We start from the raw sequence: 23,863 nt of genomic DNA on the forward strand, positions 1-23,863 counted from the left end.
TTTGTTGACATAAAGAAAATGTTCCTGTGTTCTCTGACAACTTGGAGTAAGAGTTTCAAAGAAACGCATCGTGCTGGTGGTGACACAATCACTAATCTGCTTCCCTTCATATTCTGCTTGATTCAGGGCATCACAACGCTTTGGTGAAATCTCTGAAACTTCATTTCCCACAATGTTATATATTCCGATTTTGGTCAATCCCAATTTCTCTTTCACAACTGACAGCATACACCTTGAATATTCCTTCTTATTTTATTGTAAAACATTGAGCAATATCCATGAAACAACACAAACTTGTTGTTTTAACTATACATGAGGTAGTTATCTGAAAAATGAATAAAAAATTTTAGAGCACTGCTGTCCAAAATACACATTTCTATCAGTTCCTTTAGTCTTTCATTTTTCACATTTTAAAAACAAACTAAACTTGACCTGTTTGGAGCTCTTTGCCAAAAATAAAGTGCACAGCAGTATTTTGGTTTTACAAATAAAGAAAATCACAAGATTTGTGCTTGGTGATAAAATAATAACCTATAGGACAAATTAATAAAACAAGATTTCCTTGTAGTGCAAAAAGAAAAAATGTAAGTAAGTACATTTTATTTATGTAGCACTTTTCACAGATAAAATCACAAAGTGTTGTACAAACAAAGGTGAAACTAAAACAACAGCAACATCCCAAAAGGATAATAAAACACAAGATAATTTAAAACAACAGGAGGAACATCATAAAAAATAAAATAAAAGTTAAAAGCAATTTAACCAAAAGCCTTTCAGAAAAGTGCGGTTTTCAAATGCTTTTTAAAAGAGTCCACACAGTCAAGCTCACAGAGGGACTGGTGTATGCTATTCCAGAGTCTTGGTGCTACCGCCTGGAACGCCAGGTCTCCCCAGGTTTTAAAATGAGTCTTTGGGATCATAAGGAGACCCTGGCCTGCGGACCGAAGGGGGCACAACAAGTCAGTGATATTAGTATTGAGGTGCCTGACCATGCATCGCTCGGAAAGTCAGGACTAAAAATTCTAACTCAAGACAAATATTGACTGGAAGCCAATGAAGACCGGAAAGAATGGGGGTACCGTGGGCTGTTCTGGGTGCTAGGGTCAAAAGTCTGGCAGCAGCATTCTGAACAATCTGAAGTCTCTTTAGAGTTAAAACAGGTGAATGTGAGCGTGAATGGGTGAATGAGCTGATCTGTAAAGTGCTTTGAGAATTTCATTGTAGGGATAAAGCTTTATATAAATCAAGTACATTTACCATTTAAATAATAAACACAAACACAAATGTTATGTTGGTTCATTAAACACCACATATGTATTTAATTATACAAAAATACTATAAACATGAAGCCGATTGTGTCATGTTTAATTTGACTCTTTTTCAGCAGCTCAGTCAGTTCTAGGCCTGTATAACATTATTTATTGTAAGAGTGGGGTCAGGTTTAACTTTTTATTTTAAATTTAGCATTTCTGGGTGGCGCTATAATGGGTGCAAATGCATTTTGGCCTGTAACTTTCACACTTTAAATCACATCTTCCAAAACTTCATATCTACTGTACCTGTTCACAGCGAATGGCACGTTAGCCTGTGTCCTGACGCTCGCCCCGAGCCCGTCTTCCTTCGTGACGTACTTTCAGGAGCTCCTCGAAACCTGGGGTCCGAGGCTTGGCCCCCTGCATTTTTGCGGTCACTGTCTGCAACTTGTATTTGTGTCTTTACAGATATTCTGTAATGTGTTGTTTTTTTGTTTGTGTAATCATTTTGTTTTAAGTAGTCGTCGTGTTTGTCTTTGTTGTCATTTAGTGTTGTATAAGTCAGTTTTTGTGTACTTTGTGCATTTTGCTGTTGATTTTTGTGTTTTGGGAGTTATTTTTTTGTATTATGTTGGGCTTTATATTCTTTCCAACTTCTTGAAATACAAATTTTGGGGATTTGGTTTGGTGACCACACACAATTGCACAGAGGGCCACATGTGGTCCCTGGACCACCAGTTGTCTATGCTGCTTAATAGGATTGTGTTGGGGTTACACCCTGTTGTGAATTAACGTGTTACATCTTTAATGTCCTTTAATTTAAACAGATACAGACTTTTATAGTGTATCCCACTGATATAAACTCCCAAAGTGGATTTGAAGATTTTGAAAATGAAGGTTTAGATTACATAAATCCAGTCAAAGTTTTCGTGCTAGTTTTCTGACCTATGACCTTCTCTTGCAGAGTGTTTGGTTTACACCTTCAAATACCTCCACCAAACCTGTGTATATTTAGTTTGACCATATGAGGGACTTTGAGCACATTAGAATGTCCAAGTTGGGAGTTAGTTGTTATTTATCGCCCCCATGTGGCCAGCAGAATCATTTCTGACCTTGTCTAATCCAGTGGTTCTCAACCTATTCAGACCACGACCCCCCGTACCTGAAGGTGGTTGAACACAGACATGAACATTGAAGAACAGTCATGTGGAGACAGGGCCATCTATAAGGAAGAATAAAGGGGAGAGATTTTTGGGGCCCATTCATAAAGTCAGGAAAATGATGTTTCATTGTTCTATGAATCTGTGATAACCACATTTATTTATTTATTTATCTGAATAATATCCACTGTTATCCAGGAAGTTTATTATTATTCAGGCCATAGTATATACTATATAGTCATCTTAAAGATGTAAATCATTGTTTTAATCAGAAATAAAATGGGTTAAAAGTGACCAAAAATGGTGAAATTCAATTTTAAAAAACACAAAAATTGGTTAAAAGTTGCAAATTAGAGGGGGCAAAAATGGACAGAAAAAGTGGTAAAAAGTGTCAAAATAAGCATGAACTTTGGTGAAAAGAGATTAAAAGTGACCATAATGGGTAAATATATGCAACATTAGTTGGGAAAAGTGGTGGAAAAGGTGTAAAAGTGGGGAAAAAAAATGCAGAAAAGCCATTGAAATTTCATGGAGGAGTGGCAGGAATGCAACAAAAAGCATTAAAATGAGCAAAAATATGGCAAGAAAAAGTGATGAAAATAGGTTAAAATATGGCAAGTTTGGTGTAGTTGCAGAAAAAGGGTAAAAATGAGCAAAAAAAAAAAAAATGGGCTCAACTTGCATCTGGCAACCCTGTCTCACTGTCTCACGACCTCAAATGGGATCCAAACCCCAAGGTTGAGAATACCTAGTCTAATCCACACTTTATACCATCCATGCCAAACTCAAGGCCCGGGGGCCAAATCCGGCCCTTTAGAGCGTCCTCACATCTGCCACAATCTCTCCAATTTAGAGAATCCAAAACATTAATTATTGTTTAAATTACCAAAAAATCCAGTTATAGATTTCTCAAATTCACCAATTTAATGAAACTCTACAATATTTTTATGGCCTTTTATTTTTCCTTTGTTTATATCACATGAATGCAGTCATTTTTAATTGCAAATTGTGGAATGAACTCAACTTTTCTACAAGTTTTTTTCACAAAAATTGGTAAAAATCAAGTGAATTGAACCGTAATTGAAAACTAGGGCAAACTGCTCCATATTTGGCCCCTTAACTAAAATTAGTTTGACACCCCTGATAGAAAAGATGAAAGCTTTCATCCAAAAGAGTAAGATAGACATTTTAATTGTAGCTTACACTGTTTTAAATTATATTTTCATTTTTTGTTTAATTAAGGTTTTCTTTTGTTATTATTTAATTTCCTCACTGGAGTTGAAAGCAAATAGTTACTGAAAATATTTAATCTGGAAAACACGGAATTTCGGGGAAAAAAAAAAAAAATTGATACATAGGGCCCTATATGTTCCATATGAGCTTTTGTCATCATTCTAAAAAGAAGCTGCTGCAGGGTTCTAAAATATCAAAGTCACTTTAACTACATAAAGTCTTCACTGTGGCTTTGATATTCAGTCTGACCTGTGATATTCGTTGAGGACAGAAGTGTTTTCAGAGACAAAGTAATTTACAACAAACAGGTTAGAAATCCAAAGTGGAAGATGGAAGATCATGTGGGAAGTAACGACAGCATTGAGAACAAGATCCACTCTTTGATAGAGTCCATCTCTCAATACAGAGATAAGTGTAAGGCTGAGGAGGAGAACCAGTCTGAATTGTCTGAGAAGATAAAGAACCTGGAGGAGGAGAACCGGAGGCTAATGGAGGAGAACAAAGAACTGTCAGATGAAGAGGTCCACCGGTCGATGACGGCTCAGATGAACACAGAATGGGTGAAGAAGGTGTGCCCTGAGCTGGAGATGAAGGAGCATGAGATCATTTCTTTAAAGGCAGCTTTACATCAGGTCAACGATGAAGTGGAGCGCCTGAAGAGTGAATGCTGTGAATTCAACACCATGAAAATGGAGATGACCACTGAGCTGGAGAGTATAGACGAGGACATGGTAGCCTTAAATAAGGCGGTCCAGAAGATGGCCGATGACTGCCAGCACATGGAGCATGAACTGTGTCTGAAGGAGAGCAACCATAAAGACACTGTGGCTCAGATGGAAGCAGAATGGGAGGCGGTGAAGAAGACTCTGACCACGTCCCATGAGAGCGCGCTGAGCCACGTCTGCTCACAGGTACAGGCTCTACAAAAAGATGAGGAGCTCCATGAGAGGAACGCTGCTGAGGCTACCAAACAGCTCCAGGAAAAGGATGCTATCATCCACGCCATGGAGACCAAGTATGAAGATCTGCAGAAGCGATATCACACTCTGAACATGACCCAGGAGAACCAGCAATGGCAAATTGATCTGCTGGTGATGGGGAATGCTGAACTGAAGGAGATCGCCCTCATGACAGACAAACAGAAGGCCAAGAAAAAGAAGGAGCAGGACAAAGCAAAGAAGAAGAACAGGAAGGAGGATGGAGTACCAGGTTTCCTGAGAAAGTTCCTCAGCTTTTTTCCTTGCTGCAAAGTGTGAGAAAAAATGGATCCTCCAAAATGTGGAAGGTTCCATCTCTCAGTTTTATTTCATTCTCCTGGAATTCAATGTGATTTACATGATTTAAAAAAAATAAAAATGATTACAATAATAATGCATTGGATTTTATGGAGCATTTTTTTCACAGACAGTCAAAGTGTTTTACAATGATGTGCATTATTTTTTCACTCCACACACAGTGGTGGTAAGCTACTATTGTAGCCAGAGCTGCCCTGAGGCAGACTGACAGATGTGAGGCTGCCATAGTGAACCATCGGTCCCTGCGACCACCACCAACATTCACTCACACACTACATTCATACTAGGCAATGTGGGTAAAGTGCCTTGACCAAGGACACAACGACAATGACTTGGCTAGAGCAGGATTCAAACCCCCAACCCTTCAGTTATTGGACGATTATAATAATTACGATATGAAATCGTTAAGGATTACAATTTGACGACAATCTCCCAAATCACGAAGATCGCAGAACCGTCTGTAGTTCACATTTTAACCCTCAGTGCCGTGTCTGCGTCATGTCTGTGGTCCATACACAGAACATCCAGTGGTTTTTTTTTTCTTTCTGCCAAATCACACCATTTGCTAGTCAGCATGTCAGCGTCACAGACACCAAAGAATTATTATGCGCTTAAACAGGGCAGAAGTACGCTCTGCTCCCCCTCCACCCAGTGCACGGACACACACAGTCAGCAGTGTTAGCGACTGTCTGTAAGAGGCTCAGTGCAGATGTCTGTCTGTCTGTCTGTCTGTAAAACTATCAGTACAAAGACGTTTGAGGAAACACTGCATGTGTTTCTCTTCTCTAACTAACTCTCTGTCTCTCCTCAGCAGAGATCTGCTGCTGAAGCTAATGGGGCTGTTTCCACACTCTTAAAGAGACAGTGTCCTGAATGTGATTTACTTTAAAAACTACTTTCAACAACTCAGAGTTGCCCTGAAAAAAGCTACACAACATAATTTAATCACATTTCAGCCTTAATGAAGGAAAAAGTCAAAAGTGACACAAAATGTTGATATTGTGCTGCTAGTGATTAATAAAAGGGTCTTTTTGGCTCCACTGACTTTGACCCATTATTGTTTTTCTGGTAAAACTATTAAAATAAATAAATGGAGTTTATATCGCTTATAGCTATTTTGAGGAAAAATATAGAGATATGAGTATTGGTCCATATCACCCAGACCTAATGTAACCAAAGCAGTAACGTTTTATCTTGTAAAGGATATTATTGTCTAAACTGTGTGAAATGAGGCGTTCAAACACTGCTTAACACTAGAAGTCCCAGGGATTTCTATATCCCCCCAGAAGTCCCAGAGCAGGGTCAAATGAACTCTAGGACCAAACTGACGACTCTGATGGCTACAATTTGCATCTATTCATTTGTAAATGAATCACCTGAGAAATCAGCAGGGGGGAGAGCCTGACTCTAACAATGGAAGTCTGGAATGTTAGGGGGAAGTGCCCTGGAAGCTAAAGTCACAATGCCCCGTTTATTAACTCGTTCTGCTTGATGCTGGGGGAGAACAAACACAGACTACAAACATTGAAAGAAACAGAGTCACCTCTTCCAACACACCTGATTCAAATGATTATCAGGCTTCTACAGAGCTAGATGATCATTTGAATAAGGTGTGCTGATTAGTGGCCCTCGAGGACCGGAATTGGACACCCCTGGAATACCCTGTTGTCATGCAGCCTTTTGTGCTGTGGGGAATAAATAGCTGGCTGCTTCCACCTGCTGACACTCCACACTTATTCTACTCAAAATGCAGAGAAGACTTACCACTCAAGAAGCGTTGGAATTGATCCTGAACAAGGCAAACCCTTGTGACTCAGATGGAGAGGACATAAACCTTCAGCCAAATTCGGATTCGGACTCTGAGCTGTCTTCAGGTTAGATTTCCCAAACATCCTATTTTCATTTCCTGACTTTATTTTTATTTAAAACCAAACAAAAGAATAATTTGAATTTGTTCACATTGCAGATGACGAGACTGCTCCTCATCGGGAAAAGAGAGCTCGGTTGGAGAGTGAGCCTACAGAGACGGCGAAAGAGGGCACAGTGTGGCATGAAGAACATGTGGGTACAATTCTCCGTTTCACTCCAATGGAACCGTACGCTGCAGATGGAGAGCCAACAGCAAAGGCCAGAAGAAGAATCAGGAGTCGCCTTCAGAGCTTCCTCTGTTTCATTACTGTTGGCATGCTCCGTACCATTCAAGAATGGACTATTCAGCATGCACGGCAAACGGAGCAGACGGACTGGTTCATGATCCTCCATGAACTAATGGCATTTATTTCTGTTATTATTTTGAGGGGGGTGACCAAGGTTCCATCTCTGCGTGACAGCTGGTCAGCATGCCTGGGAAACCCACTTATCACTGGAATTATGTCACGAAACCGTTTCCAAGACATCATGCGTCACCTACGATTTGATGACATGTTTACGCGCAGTGAGCGAGTGCAGACAGATAAGTTTGCTTAAAGAGTAGTGAGATATATATATATCTCACTACTCTTTGTCAGGAACTCAGAAATCATTTCTCAATCAGAAGGTAAATAGCGTGAAATCAAACACTGACCTTGTGTTAATGTGTTTCCAGACTCCAGCGTCGCTCTATGAACTGGCCATGTTGGCTTTGGACTCAGACGAGAGCGGCTGGACAGAAGAAGACGGTCTTAAAGAAGGTCTGGCTCACTACATCGTGGACTTCCTGAAGAAAAAGGCAGAGTTGCTGGAGGACTACTTCTCCATGGAGATAGATCAGGTCAGTCCAGGTGGTTCCGAACCTCTGGTCACGTTATGATGAATCATTTATAAACACTGAGCCCGTCACAGGATGGGAATCTAACTACCAATACTACTGGAGAAACACACTCCCATTCTGGAGGGGCTGCCCATGTTTATCCTGCGTCTGGCTACTGAGGTGAGATCTGCTTCACTTCACTCTTCATTTATGGAACAAACTGTGTTTAATGAGGCTGGTTGATGCTGGTTCTGTGCAGGTAAACTGGGACAATGAAAAGGACTGTTTCAGAGACTTCAGCAGAGAGTGCAGCATGTTCTACTCCATCAGGAAGCAGTACATCCTGGAGGCGGAGCCAGCAGAGGAACAGGTGTCACTGGAGCTTTTACTTGCACAAATTTGCTTACGTTTTACGAGCATTTTGTGTACATGGACTGCAATTGCCTGGCATTTGAACTTCTTGAGATCGACCTTCACACTCTGATGGAAAACCGAGAGTGGGAACCCCTGAGTGTTAATTATATCCGTACAATTGCTGAGCAGGTATGGTTGGCACGCAGAATTTTAGACTTACTGTAACACCTAAACAAAGAATGAAAGAAATCCTGTTTTAAAACCTGAGCTCATACAGCAAATGTACAACGTTTATTCTAAACCTGTGTCTTCTGATCTCGTTTATGCAGCTATTGGTGGCTTTAGATGCCCTAAAAGGCCTTGGAATCATCCACACAGACATAAAACCTGACAATGTCATGGTGGTCAATAGGAATATCCAGGAACTGAAGGTGAAATTAATCGACTTTGGTGTGGCTGTTAAAACTTCCAGCATGGAGCCTTGCCTTGAAATTCAGCTTCTAGGATACAGGTAGGAGGATTTCTCCTCACATGGCTTAGCTGTGGTTAGGACAAACCTGTAATGCATTGTAATGATATGTTGGTCATAGATTCTCACTCTTATCTCGCATCCTTGCTTCTCAGGGCTCCTGAAGTCTCCATTGGCCTTCCTTTCAGTGAGGCCATTGATGTGTGGGTCCTTGGTTGTTTGCTTGTATTCCTCTACATTGGAGAAAACCTCTTCTCTGTCTTCTGTGAATACCAAATGATGAAGCGTGTTTCAGAACTTCTTGGTTTACTGACGGACGACCAGCTTCAGGCCGGGGCTTACACCAGTTGCTTATTTTGTGAGGCTGAGGAGGGCTCAAAATGGCGACTGATGGTAAAACTGAAGTTTTTTTTTTTTTCTGGCAAACTCAAGTTCACCAAAGTTTAACTTTACAATGAACTTCATAATACTCATCTTGTTTCCCCAGACACCAGAGGAATATGAAGCTGGTAACAGCATCTCAACTAAGGAGGAACACCATTTAGTTGAGTTCTCTTCTTTGGATGATCTGGTCAATGTAAGTTTTTCATAAAGGTCAATAAATGTCACTGTCCTGATTAAATCTTGACTGTCAAGAAGTTTGTGAGATATCTTGACCATAAACTACTCACTGATATGCCTGATGTGTGAGCTTATGTAATGACCAGTCTTTTGTATTGAAATGCAGGTTCATCCAGGAGAAGAAAGTGGTGAGGTTGAGGACAGAAAAGCCTTCGTGGACCTGCTGAAGCAGCTTCTCTGCTTGGATGGAAATGAAAGGATTTCTCCCTGTCAGGCTCAGTTCCACCCTTTCTTCAGCGCATCCCACCTCAACCAGCAGGAGACCAGCAGACACCATCAAACCTCCTTACAGGCTGATGAGACCTCCTGCCATGCATCAGATGAAAAGTCTGTTCTAGATGATGCCTCTGCATCCAAGTCATCAGATAGTGACACACTGAATTTGGCCACAGCAGAAGCTGATAGTCTCCCTCCTCTAACTGACTTGGACTTGGTGTCTGCTCCCACTCCTCATTTAAATGATGACGTTCTGGATCAGTCTTCAGATGGAGTTACCGGCTGTTTTGGTTCTTTGAAGAAGAGGATTCAAAAACGTTTCAAAAGAATCAAGACTTTCTTTTTCAAATGCTAAATGCTTGTTCTTGTAAATACATATATTCAATAGTTTGTTTTAGATAATTTTTTTGGATTTTCACAAACATTTTTTTAAACAAATAAAAATGTAAATGTGTATTCATTTGTTCTTGTTCCATGTTCTTCTTCCGTGTTATAGTTTAAGAGCCGCTACATCTCATTTTATATAATAATTGACTTAAACTGGTGGTGATCAAAGAACAGGTGGAAAAACGCTAGAACCTTGATTGTTCTGATTGACTCAGATTTGACATTCAGCAGTTAGATTAAATCAAAAACAAAAACAGCCTTCCACCACCTAAAGAACATCTCCATCTCCTTAAAGGTGCCGTGCACACCTCTGAGATCCCTCTTTCCCAATCCCTCCCCGCTGCTCTCTAGCCCTGCCTCCAAACTTCCCAAAGTCCCTCCCTCAGAGGAGCTAACAAGCTAACTTTAGTCCAACAGCAACATCACAGTAATATAACATGCTCTGTTAATAGCATATTACTGCAGCGCTTCTTTCTGTCTATGTCAGGGGTGGACAATTGTTTTTTACATGGGGCCACGTGAGAATAAGAAAATATTATGGAGGGCCGGACCAAAACTGAACTGAAATCTGCATAACATTAATTATGTGAAACGTTTTTGTATTTGATGTGGTAGTTTTTTAGATGAAGCCCTAAATGCGTGTATTTGTGTGTTGTAGTGTATTATTTCTTGCAGTTTTAGGTATTTTGCCTTCTCGAATAATTCGTTTGTGTGTGCGTTGTGTGGTGCTTTATGTAATCTATGTAAAAAGAATAGATTGTTTTAAGTGATTTGGTATGTAGGATTTGTTGAAGCTTCCATAGGATGTAACTGCTTTTGGCAACTTTGTTTTTAACTATTTGTATATGTTTTTTCCAGGTCAGCTTGTCGTCCATCCACACTTGTTCTATTATTTCCATGTTTAGTTTCAGTCTTATATTTCCTGTTATTTTTCTCTTTCCGAAATTGATGAATTTTGTTTTACTGATGTTTAGGGCTAGTTTATTTACATCTAACCATGTCTTAATTTTTGATAGTTCTTCATTTGTTGACTCTACTAGAGTTTTAATGTCTTTACCTGAGCATAGGATGGTTGTGTCATCTGCAAACAACGTTAGTTTGAGGCTATGTGAGACTTTGAAAATGTCGTTTATGTATAAAATGAACAGTTTTGGCCCTAAAATTGAACCCTGTGGCACACCACATTGTATGGTTTGGCATTTTGATGTGTGTTCTTCAAAGTCAACATATTGTCTCCTGTTTGTCATATAGCTTTTAATCCATTTTAAGGCGTTTTTTTAGGTCCAGAAAAATTCCGAATACAAATAGTTTTTTTTCTAATGCTACTCTTATATTCTCCGTGATGTCAATTATAGCCATTGCTGTTGAACGTCCTTTTCTAAACCCATATTGTCCTTCATGTAGTATATTATTGTCTTCTATAAATTTGTCGAGTCTTTTTATGAAGAGTTTTTCCAGAATTTTAGATAATTGTGGTAATATTGATATAGGTCGATAATTAGTGAAATTCCATTTTTCTCCACCCTTGTAAATCGGTCTGATTTTTGCAATTTTCATTTTTTCTGGGAAAACACCATTCTTAAATGAGAGATTACTTATATGTGTTAGTGGCGGGGTTATTTCAGCTGTTATGGTTTTTATTAGACTCATAGTTAGATTATTAACGTCTCTGGATTTTTTTGAGGTACAGGTTGTGATAATTCTATCCACCTCTGCTTCTGTTACTTCTTCAAGTACAAGGTACTTATCAATGTCTTTCTTCTCATTGTCAAAATGGTTCCATTTAAGTGTTGGGTGTTTATTAATCCCTTTCTCGCTAGATATAAAAATGCATAACTGTTGCATATCTTGGTCAAAATAAATGCTAACAACACCAAATCTGAGATCTTTGGTTGGCATGTGACTGCAAGGGTATAAGCACAATTTTAATACATTACACCACTAGGGGGCGCTGCAACAATGGAGTATTTGTATCTTTTAAATGGCAAGACCAATTTTTACCAAATTTGGTGGGTATGATCTTGGGTGCCTCCTGAGGCCATATCTCAAATTTATTCGCAATTGGTCAAAGTGGGTGTGGCTTATTACTACATAACATATAAATAAAAAAAACCCTTATTTCAGCTTAAGTATTATGTTGAGGAATGTGAAATTTACAGGTTAACTATAGAAGAGCACACAGACCACCCATACCAAAAAGTGCACCACTAGGTGGCGCTATAATGGGTGGAAACACATTTTGGCCTGTAACTTTCACTCTTTAAATCACATCTTCCAAAACTTCATATCCACCTGTTCACAGCAAATGGCACGTTGGACTGTGTCCTGACGCTCGCCCCAAGCCAGTCATCCTTCGTGACGTACTTCCACGGGCTCCCCGAAACCTGGGGGCCGAGTCACGCGGGAAGGCTTGGCCCCCTTTCATAACTGCTTGCAGTTCTAGTTATTATCATAATCATATTTACTGCAGCCCCAAGAATAATAGAGATTGGATTAATATCTGCTAGCAGCAGTAATCATCATCCAAGTGATAACTCTGTCACACATGGTTTCTTTGACCATCTAAGGTGTTTCTTAAGGCAGGCGGACACTGTGCGATTTTTTCAATCGTTATACACGGCTCCAGCTCAAACTGTGTGACTCAATTGCAGTCTGAATGTGCGCAGCTCACGATTCATGTTCTCACACTGTAGGGACTGACACCCTAACACGATTTGACTGCTCAGACTGTACGTCCATACATGACACATCGGCGTCTTGTTTCCAGAAATGTAACGTACTAATTAGAAGAACCCAGAAGCATCACCATTAAAACAGAAGAAGTGGAGAGACACTTGCAAATCTCAGCAAAAATAGCTTAAAAAAAAAAGCAATGCGATGGACCAGGAATTGGCTGGACAGATGTGGGCAGTACGATCCATCAATTCTACAGCGGTCCAACGGTGTTTGTGCATGTGTAGTGTGAGAGTTTAAGGTAAGTCGGTCTGTGTCACTGCTCCAACAGTGGGATACCCTCACGAGGGGCGACCAGGATTTCAAACAGGTTTGATTTCCATACGACCATGCGAGTGCTGATTGGGAGCTGGTTGTGAGATGTTAATTGCTTCCCCATGTATACTACACGATGCACCACACACAATTTAGCCGAGACTCGGCACAATCCCAAAAATAGATGCACCAGTCAAAAATCGCAGTGTATGCCCGCCTTTAGTTGGAATGTCAAACAAAAATGAGTGAAATCTGTTAAAAATTTATTGAGACAACATTTTTTAATGTACAGATCAGGTGTGACATCAGCAGACGTATATACACACAGTTACCTGTTAGTCTTTAGAAAAGGCAAACGTTCCTGCTCTACTCCAAGTCAAAACTCTAAAACGGGTGAACAGGGTCACTAAAATGTGCAGCACATACACATTTGCTCTGTGCCATTTAACTCCAAATCAAAACCCTACAGTTGGAAAACTCTACGTCATGTTCTCCAGACTGGGAGTTTGGAGCAGAATTACATTAGTCTGTCTGCAACGGGAGTTTACTGATAATAGGAACGATAACGACCCTGATCTGGGTGGTGGGGCCCAGGCATTTGACCCTGGGGAGGGGGGCCCTGCATCCTGGAGGGTGGAGGCCCCCGTGGTGTGGGCCACAACCCTGGACTGAGCCCTCCTGGCTGGTTGAAGGGGGGGCTGAGTGTGCCCTGGTCTTCTGAAAACTGCTGCATGGAGTTGGGGTTATAGTGATGTGGCGGCGGGGCGTTAACTGGGGGTCCGCTGTGCTGTGGGGGAGGACCTGGGGGCGGGTGGTTCATGAAGGGAGGAAGCTGACCCATGAGGTGCCCGGGTGGTGGAGTGATAGGTGGGGGGGCATTGGACAGAGGGGGTGGAGGGGCCTGGTTGTACACCATGTGTGTTCCTGAGGCCTGTGCAGGGTGAGGCATGGGGTGGTTTATTGGTGGAGGAGGTGGAGGCGGAGGGCCAAAGTGCTGCTGTGGTGGCGCCATCATGTGGTGAGCATGTGGCACTACAGGCGGCTGGCCAGGATACTCCCCAGGGTGATGATGGGAAAGCTGGCCGGGGCCCGGCCCACCAGAGTGCGGGTCCCGGGAGGAGGAGGAGTCATCATGGATGGGCACTGTGATGAGGTTACTGTGTGTGCGGGTCGTTACTGTGGAGATACGGAACGTCTCAGAACCGAGGGCTGAGGGCGGGTGAGGGCCGTCATGAGGGATGGGTGGGGGCTGGCTGTAGGGGTCGTGGCTGCTGTGCTGCAGTGGGCTGGGAAGGTGGATATGGTTCTTGGAGAGGTGGGGTGGAGGCACACGGAAGCGGTCGGGGATCTCAGGCCCTGGGGGAAGGTGCACGGGCTCCTGGCGGCCAGAGGAGGACTTGGCTACCCTCAGGTGGCGGTGATTGACATGAGCCTGGAGGTCACGCTGGGACAGGTAGGTGCGTTTGCATCCCTGCACGATGCTGCACATGTAGAGGGAACCTCGCTGGCACTGCTCAATACGCTGGACAGGATCTGTGCAGCTGTACAGGGTCAGCCTGGACACACAGAGACAAGCAGTGACACGTCAATGACCAGGGGTGGGACACAGAGAAAACATCCACAATCACAATTATTTCATGTAGATCATTCAGACTATTTTGCAAGTAATTTACCAGTTAAACCAAATTTACCTATTTAAAATCATATTCGTAAGGGGTAAAAGGATAATTTAAGACGGAATATTGTCAGAGCACTTTTTTATAATTTAGGTAAACAATTTAGCAAACATGTTCTAAGTACAATTACCATAAAACTAAATGTCATGGAAACCTTCAAGTCAGTATGTAGAATCGTTAGGCGCTCCATGCTCCCCCCTCCCCTCCTGAAGGAACCTCACCGGTCTTCTTGTGTACACGCACACTGTGGAAGTCTTTGTGACTGTTTTCTCCATAGAGACTAGTAACAAATGTGGGGACTTTACTTTGTGTTATTGGAGAGTTTTCTGATGTTTTAAAGACATGAAAGCAAGTATCACTCACTGCTGTGTGGACAGCAGAGGCTGTTTATTTTGAGTAATATCACTATCTCTCTCTGACTCAGGGCAGACTGTGTTGACTAAAAGCGGATCGCTCACAGTCCCCTGCACACACCAACTCTGCGGACTCTGTTCCTTTTGAACCAGTTTGTGTCTTTATTCTGTTGCTTCTCCACCTCGGTCTTCCTATTTCCTCTTGCTTTGCCTCCTAACCGCTGTGCCTAAAGCCGCATTAGAGACTTCTGCTGGAAGACATGCCATGGGACTGTCCCTACTCTCAGATCCAGAACGTGCATGGACTTTTTATGAGCAGCTCGAGCTGCCAATAGTAACACTCAAAATAGCTCATGGGATCGCCCTGTTGGTAGAAAGATCTCTGATTGGCTGAAGTCCCGCGTCACACTCTTGTATTTCTAAAGCTCATTTACAGGGCCATGAGAAGGAGAAGAGATTCACTGTCCACTCAGAACACTTTGGATTACAATATAATAAGATGATTATTGGTTTTTGACCAAATAAAACAAAAACAAAAAAAACCTTACAAACTGCAGCTTTAAACAAACTTTAAAGAAAGGTGCACACTCACCACATAATAAGGCAGAATATACAGTATAGTCTAGTGACTTCAATTTGTTTTTCAAGTATCAATCCATTTTAAAAGTACAATAAACAGAACCAAACATCAAGAAAAGCAAGTTTGAAACAACACTCATACAAATGTTTCCTCTTGTTGTTAAATAATCACCTTCAGCCATGTAATCTTCACTTGACCTAAAATCTTTGCACAGCTTATGATGTAAATTAATTTACTTAACATTCACAAGAACTTTTAATAATGTAATAAACACATAAACTTAAGTGATTACTTTAAACACTTAAAGTACAGTGATGTAATCTGAGGCGTGCAGGAAAGATTGTGGCCGACCCCTCCCACCCCGGTCATAAACTGTTTCAATCTCTCCCTTCTGGAAGGAGGTTTCGGTCCATCAGGACCAGAACCTCCAGACACAAAAACAGCTTCTTTCCCACTGCCACCATCCACATGAACACACCCCAAGTCACCCACTGAACCCCCCCCCCACCCGATCACCACCTCCATGATGACATTATCTGCTGCACTGTATATATATACATATATATATTTATCCTATATTCTCTATCTATCCTTTATTTATCCCTCATCCCTTATATTTATCATTATTATTATTGTTGCTGGGTTGTTCTTTGTTTTTTTTTATTTTTTTTGTGCACCAACTACCAAGACAAATTCCGTGTACTGTCCTTAAAACTGTACATGGCCATTAAAAACATTTCTGATTCTGAAGAAACACCAAAGTCGATGAAATAGTGCTTTGATCCCTATGAAAATAAAGCAGCAGCTTTTATTCCCACTCCCAGATTGGTGTTAGAAAACTTTTAGCGACTCTGTAACTCACATTTTAAGCCGACTTTTAGATCCCTCATTTTAAACAGATTGGATTTCTATCATATGCTTTTCAAGATAAAATGTTGATTACATCTTTCCAGCTCTTAATTGTTTCATCATATGGACAGCCGTTAAACGTCTGTGTCGCAGTTATTTTATATATATTAAACCTAACAATACAGTTAGCACTCAAAAGCAGCCTCAGTGAGGTTAAAGAGTTTTTTTTCAGGCTCACCCTGGGCACATTTTGTCTCCTTTCTTCTCATGCAGCAGAGCGCAGTCGTAGCAAAACACATGCTTACAGGGAATCTGAGGAGATGGAGGACAAGTTAGAGGTGGTGAAAAGTCTCCAAAGCAGCTACAGAGGGAAAAGTTAGAGTGCTTACCATCCGTCCATACAGCTGAATGGGCAGGTTGCATTTGTCACAGAAGTGGATGGGAACGTCATCCCTTTCTCCAATCAAATTTAACTGCAGAGAAAAAGATTTCTACCGTTAGACTGCTGTGCTGTGAGCTGGTTCACTGATCACACACCACATACCTTATAATCCCAAAACAGGGCCTGTGGGAATCTCCTCTGACCTGCATACACATCGCCAGATTTTGCACCACAGTCAAATCTGTCCTCCTGCTTCAGTCCATAGTTATCTGTGACAAAAGAGAAGCGTTTTTATTGATGCAGAGTAGAGGTGTGAAGAAAAAAAATCGATTTCACAATATATCTCGATTTTTTGGGTGCCGATTTTAAATCTATTTTTTATTTTAAAAATAGATTTGTTTTTGTTTTTGTTTTATATTTAATCAATATTTTTGTGTATTTGTGCAATATTTCAGTGGTTACAATGCTTTCAATGTGTTGCAATGGTTACTTGATGCACTTGATTTTATGATGGCAGTGTGTAATGCCTGCAATATTTATGTATGCACAGACATTTTATTTTCATAAAATCTGTTCAGATCAGTGTTTAAACTGACACAATAGGATAAATTATAATTTTTTCTTTTTTTTGTGCATTATCAGTAACTCAGGGTGATTTATCCTTAATGTTCTCACTTACAGTTGTTACAATGCCATCATTATGTTGTCATGGTTACTTTGAGACTTCTACACAGTAGTTTCAGTGAAAAGAAACTTGTTGCACTTTATTTTATGATAACAGTGTGTAACAACGTGACCCAAGAATCGCGATACGTATCGTATCGCATCATCCTTGCCAATACTCACCACTAATGCAGAGGATGAGAAAACCTACAATATCAGCTTTCATAACACTTGTGGAATTTGGGTTTTTAAATAAAAGGTGGATAGATAAAAGAACACCATGAATTATTATTGCCAGGGACTGTAAGTGCTGAAACAAATGTGCAGCTACTCATCATCGTTGCTGTGTTCACTTTCAAATGATTGTGTAAGAAAAGGAGCTGGTCAACAAGCATTGGTAACACTTCAGTTTAGGGAACACCTCTTAACCATTATTTAGTTGCTTATTAGCATGCATATTTGTAACATACTGACTCTTAATTAGTCATTATTAACTACTTATTAATGCCTTATTCTGTATGGCCTTAATATACAACCAGTAAGCCATTAACTAAGAGTTTTCCCTCAATAACCTCATAATTATTACTTAATTAGTATTAAGTAAGGAAGTTGTTTATATGAATTACAATCTTAACATGCTAGGTTTAGGATTAGGGATAGGGTTAAGGTTAACCCAAACCCTAATCCTAACCCTAACCCTCTTTGGACTGCAAGATTGCCATTAAGTGTACAATAAGGCATTCATAAGTACTTAATAATTACTAATTAAGAGCCAATATGTTACTAATGCTAATAAGCAACTAATTAATGGTTAATAGGCATTCTCTAAACTAAAGTGTTACCCAAGCTTTCATTCACTGTGCTCTGCTGTGCAGTTACACGAACGTCTGTGTTTCTTGACAGGTCGGGTGGGTGGTCGACATCGACACCGATCCCTTGCACCAACTGTCGTGGTCCGGTTCCCGACCACGACAGTAGGGGAGCAAAATTACAACAATGGGGGCCCCTACGCTCAACAGTGCTGGCGAGAACCCTGTACATAGTTAGCATTGAGGTGCTAGCTGCTACATAGTTAGCATTGAGGTGGGAGAGTTCCGATGGAAGGCTGGTAGAGGAAGAGCTCCGTTGATCCACAAACTCTTTCTTGCACAATTTACACACAACAGGGCTTTAGTTTTACATCCGATGTGTTTTTTTTAACTAAAATTAACGCCCACAAAGACTTTTCCTAAGGTTCTACCATTGTACTCAGTATTATGGGTATACCGAAAACGCGTGCAATGAGAAAGGTTCTGCGCTGTTTGGGGTGCAAAAAAAACAAAAGATTAACACGATTAAGCTTTTTAGCACTTAATTTTTTCCTGTAATTAATGAATCACAATTAACGCATAAAAGTTAGTGACAGCCCTAAGTAACGGATTACACGTACTCACGTTACTGTAATTGAGTTGCTTTTATGGGTACTTGTACTTTTTTGACTATATATTTCTAAATAAGTAATTTTACTTGTACTTAAGCTTGTTTTAAAATAAGTCATTAATTACATTTCTACTCCCAACTGTTATTGAGTAAATGATTATTTTTTGTTTTAAAATGATAAACCAACATTGTGAAACTACAAAAAATGAAATGACCAGACAACAATCAAGCATATCACATCACAGCCGACCAATCAGATTAAACATAATGCACAGAGCCAAAACAGCATTAAATGCTGGTTATTTTCTCTTTCATTCATTCATGTAGCTACACCAGGGGTCTGCAACCTGCGGCTCTGGAGCCTCATGTGGCTCTTTGACTCTTTTGCAATGGCTCCCTATAGCTTTATAAAATTAAATAAATGATAAATTGTTATTTCTTACAGAGTGTATTGATGAATAATGACATTAACTTCAAATACATTATGATAAACCGATTTGTTAACCTAAAATAAATCACGTTGTGCAATAAGTCGGCCACCTTCCTACTTTACCTTTTGCAACCTCGCTACAGACCATCAACTTTCCTTACACCTGTGGTTAACCTTAAGTTTTAAATCCGTGGTCAGATAACTAAATCAACACAAACACAATTCTGGAAGAAAATAGAGATTTTATTTGTGTGGTTACAGATTTATTTAAATTTATTTCCAACATGCCGGCTAAATATGCTGCTTGATATGTAGCAAGAAATGAGCAATTAGCATGTGTTGAACAACTTGATCATGTGTTCTCCAAATCAAGTTATTTTTTGTAGCCCTTCAAATACATTAACTTATTCTTTTTTTTTTAACTGTATAGAATAGTACAATTTAATACACTGTATTGTCTTCTTTGAGAAGATAATTTTTGGCTCCGGGAGGACTTTAGTCCAGGTGAGAGGAAGCAAATGGCTCCTTTGAGAGTAAAGGTTGCAGACCCCTGAGCTACACTTAGAGCATGATACTTTTTTTTTTTTTTTTTTTTTTTAATTTAATTCATTGGTGCTATTTTATTTTAAAAAAGAATTGTACATTTTGACAACCCTTTTATTTTATATTTATATAGATGCCTTTGTGGAAAATAAATTCAGTTCCAGTTGTGTTTTAAGTTTATACACGAGATGTTTACTGTATGCAAGGGAACAGTGGCAAGATTTATTACTAAACATAAACATGGGGGGGGGTGAAATTAACTAGTAACTTTTACTTTGAGTTAGTACTATTTTACTGAGCTACTTTTTACTTGTACTTGAGTATTTTATGTATGACGTACTTATACTTGCGTACAATTTCAATAAAGTAACAGTACTTCTACATATATCAGTACTCTTTACACCTCTGCCACAGCCAAGGTCGTGGTTAGAGGTGTAAGCAGGATACACTCAACCAACGATTGGATTCGAATCCCAATTTTTTTTTAAAAAATAAAAAATTGGGACATAATGATGTACTTTACTCGTTTCAATTTGAATACATAGAAATCATATTTTGGAGGAAAAAAACAGATTAAACAAAATACAGAATCTCGTTTTATTTAAATTGTCAATAAGTTTTAATATTTTCTTCTTATAACCATACAACGCATGTAGAATGATCGGACACGAGTCAGAATCAATTTTGTGCGTCTTTCTCGCACTCATCAAAACACATCACCTGATTTACCACGTAGTATAACAATCAAATCACGATTCAGGTTCAGGCAAATAAATCAAGCCCTATTAGTTTGAAGTCAGAGTAGGTGTGGCAGCATTTTGGCTTTCTGAAGTCAGAAAAAAAAGGTGAGAAGATAACAGTAAGTACAAAGATTGAATACAAACAGAAGAAAAGACATTAGATTTTTTTTAAATTCTATAAGAATTTGTATTTTGACTAATCTGTTTTTTCTCCAAACTATGATCTCTAAGTATTCAAAATGAAAGGCGTTAAATACATCATTACATCCCAGTTTTTAATTTGAGTTTTTTTCTTCTTTTTTTAAAAATCCGGATTTGAATCTAATCGTTAGTCGAGTGTAACCTTAAACCCCTCGTGTGTGAATTTAATCCTGCATGTATCTATTGTTAGTGTTTCTTTTCAACTTGTTATCATTGCTATGTGGAGCCACTGTATTAAACATAATTTCCCCCCTGAGAATATCAAAGTACTTCTAATTAAGAACTGTGTTAGGTGAACGTCAGTATTCAGTTGTGCTTTTTGATACAACACAGGTAGCCTACCATTTTCTCCGAGGTCACCTTTACATGGCCTGCTGGGGGGCCTCTGAGTGCGTGGGTTAGTGAGTGGTGGAGGCTTGATTCTTATTGGCTGCTTGGATATGAGTTTGATGGGGATTCGTCTGCGAACATCCAGGCCTCCCAAGCTCCCAGAGCCATCGCTTCCTTGTAGATCATTATCTGTCAAGCAAAATTATACACATTATTAAGAAAAATCAGCTTAAGGTCATCCTCACATGGTGATCATCAAAGACAACACGTGGTAGGAGAGTAGGGCAGAGCTGATGAATGATGACTAAATTCTAACTTTGCATATGTGGAGTTGGTGGTGAGTGGCAATGTGCTGTAGATATGTGACACGCTGTGTTAAGAGGAAGTCAAATTTTTAAAAAAAATGTATTTGCTAAAGCATCTGAGCTTTCACACTCTACTAGAGTTTGATCCCATTTCAGTCACATGTTAGTGTTAGACACCACATCACTTTCTCCAAATCATTTGACCTGTTGATTCTCAGATGTCCGTATCACACATAGGGCTGGGCGATATGGACCAAAATTCACATCTCAATATTAATTCTCAAAATGACGATATACAATATAAATCTCAATAACTTTCATTCAAATAACGTTTTACCAGAAAGACAATTCAGGGTTAAATTTGCTGATGCAAAAATACCACAAAGGCTAAAACAACATCACAGTGCTTTAAAAATGGTAAAAGAAAAATAATAATCACTTAAAAAAAAATACACAGGACAACAAAATACACAAAAGGAGTGAAAAATACACAATGGAACATTTATTAACAAACAGCTCTATAGTATGTGCCACTTTAGTCTTTTTCTCCTCTAAGGGACAGCACGTGTGAGTGAGTTCTTTAATGTGGCTAGTTTAGGGCTAGGTCTGTTAGGACGCACTCAGTGATCATCCAACTGTGCTTTTCATGCTGTTCTGAGAAGTAACAAAAGCAGTGGCTCCCAAAACAAATATTTTAATACAAAATAAGACATGAAAAAAAAATTATAAATACATATCGATAGAGGCAAATTGTAATTTTCTACATCACCAAAATAGAAAACTCGATACATCTGGAATCTCAATATATGTCGCCCAGCACTAACACAAGTGCATGTTCAACCATAGCATACAAATCTAAGCACACATGGATTTTATAAACCTGCTTATTACGATAAGATCAGAGCTAATGCCTGATTAGTTACAATCACAGAAATCAATCCAACAGTTCATTTAGGAACTCCAAAAAAAATCCATACAAAGTGTTGGACTGTAGAAAGAAAACAAAACACAACAGAGAACTACTGTAAATAAATTTTTAATAATTTAATAAATGGTGTGTTGGTATCTGGCCTCTTTAGGTAGCCTGCTGCTAACACAAGTGTCATTGCTCTGTTATCAAATCAAACATCAGAGAATACGTTAGTATGAGAATCATAGATCACAGACTCCTTACAGATGGTATACATGGCTGTTAAAATGCATTACAGGTGATACAAATAGCTGCTAAAATGCATTAACTCTGCTCTAGCTTTAGCTGTAACAGCTAGCATTAGCTAACATAATCAAGGATTAATTCGCGTCCTCGTAAGTGAACCACACTGTTCGTTAAAAGCAACGGACCAATGTAAGACAACATACAGGTAAGTGACAGACAGTCCGCGGTGTCCGTTGGTTCAGTTTAATGCTCACATTCACTTAAAGAGGGAGAAACACTGGAGCTATAACCTGTTTCTGCTACCGTGCTAACAGTTAGCTCTGGAAACGTTACAGGCCACCATCGCACAACCAACTCTAAACTTTACTTTGTAGCCATCCAAACATACTTTAACGACAGAGAGGTATTCCCTTAGGAGATGAGTTATTAGATATTAATGTGAATCTTGCTAAAACGATGGACTGAGTGTGTCTTACCGCTTTGGTCCATGATCCAAAGAGCCAAGGCGCGCACTGCACTCTGGGATATCCTCAGGCTGACAGCACGCGGAGAAGCGCCAACATTCAACCAAAGGTTATTATCAACAAAGCTACTAGTTCAGGATAAAACAATGTTTCAAGACAGGAAAGTGGCATATAGTATGCATGAAATATTAGAGATATAACAAAATAGTTAACTCACGATACGGAATTCGATATAGGGCTCATGATACGATATAAAAAAATAAATTAAAAAAATCCCAATAAAGACCAACAAATGTGTAACTAATCTTTGTTGATGAAAAACAATTTGACTAAACACCTGAGGCAGTGGGGGAGTGTATACCTTCACAAGTAAGGAATGAAAACGATAGAGGTGTCCCGATCTGATATTGATATCGGATATCGGTCCGATATCAGCCAGAAAACAAATATCGAATTTTATCGGACTGTATCTAAAATCACCAATATAAGTGCTCCGATAAAAGTTTCCGCTGCAGCCCTTCTATCCATAGGTGACTGTGATTCACACTACAACAAAGTAACCTACTGTTGCTGACTATTGTTCTCTGTTTGAATAACATCACTTGATCAAGCCTTTTCTAACATTTCACGCTACAAAATAAGTAATAAAAGTATGTATGATTCATGCTGATATCGTATCGGATCAATATCGGCATCGGCCGATACGCAAGGCTGCAATATCGGTATTATATCGGATGTGAAACAGTTGTATTGGGACATCCCTAGAAAAAAAATGTACCAATCCCACAGTTTTTATTATTATTTCTCATTTCAGTAATACAAGTTTTGAAAGCTGCATTATGGACCTGACAAAACAAATAATTTTAAGCGACCCGCACGTTGCTCAAATGAAGCAGTTTTTATTAATTATAATGTTCAACATGATATATCATACGACACTGGATACATGTGCTTAAATATGGGAGATACGCTTTAACATGGATGCATACACTTTCTGGCAGTTGTAAACAGAGATGGGTAGAGTAGCCAAAAACAGTACTCGAGTAAAAGTACTGTTCCATATAAATG

The 23,863-nt window shown here is 39.6% G+C and overlaps 1 protein-coding gene and 1 long non-coding RNA gene across 2 annotated transcripts; one reads left to right on the forward strand and one right to left on the reverse strand.

Annotated features, from left to right (window-relative positions):
- Positions 1-7,620: 7,620 nt before the first annotated feature.
- LOC114466151 (uncharacterized) lies at positions 7,621-8,496 on the forward strand. The gene is made up of 3 exons (XR_003674389.1): positions 7,621-7,849; positions 7,929-8,212; positions 8,353-8,496. It is a non-coding gene; the product is annotated as an uncharacterized LOC114466151 (long non-coding RNA).
- A 4,450-nt stretch (positions 8,497-12,946) lies between these two features.
- On the reverse strand, positions 12,947-22,940 carry LOC114466102 (E3 ubiquitin-protein ligase Hakai-like). The gene is made up of 6 exons (XM_028451571.1): positions 22,808-22,940; positions 20,883-21,059; positions 16,707-16,813; positions 16,552-16,635; positions 16,401-16,474; positions 12,947-14,260 (listed from the first exon to the last, which is right to left on the reverse strand). Exons 1-6 carry the CDS (start codon positions 22,818-22,820, stop codon positions 13,249-13,251), a joined length of 1,467 nt encoding a protein of 488 aa, XP_028307372.1. The 5' UTR covers positions 22,821-22,940; the 3' UTR covers positions 12,947-13,248.
- Between the last annotated feature and the right edge of the window lie 923 nt (positions 22,941-23,863).

The sequence above is a fragment of the Gouania willdenowi genome, chromosome 6 (genome assembly GCF_900634775.1).
Source record: "Gouania willdenowi chromosome 6, fGouWil2.1, whole genome shotgun sequence".
Taxonomy (NCBI): Eukaryota; Metazoa; Chordata; class Actinopteri; order Blenniiformes; family Gobiesocidae; genus Gouania; species Gouania willdenowi.

Excerpts from the sequence above, each read along its gene's own strand:
- LOC114466102 (XM_028451571.1), bottom strand. Across the intron at positions 16,814-20,882 it reads AGGTGACCTCGGAGAAAATG|ATAACTATGGACTGAAGCAG; the intron begins GTAGGCTACCTG and ends CTTTTGTCACAG. Across the intron at positions 14,261-16,400 it reads GGAGACAAAATGTGCCCAGG|GCTGACCCTGTACAGCTGCA; the intron begins GTGAGCCTGAAA and ends CTGTGTGTCCAG.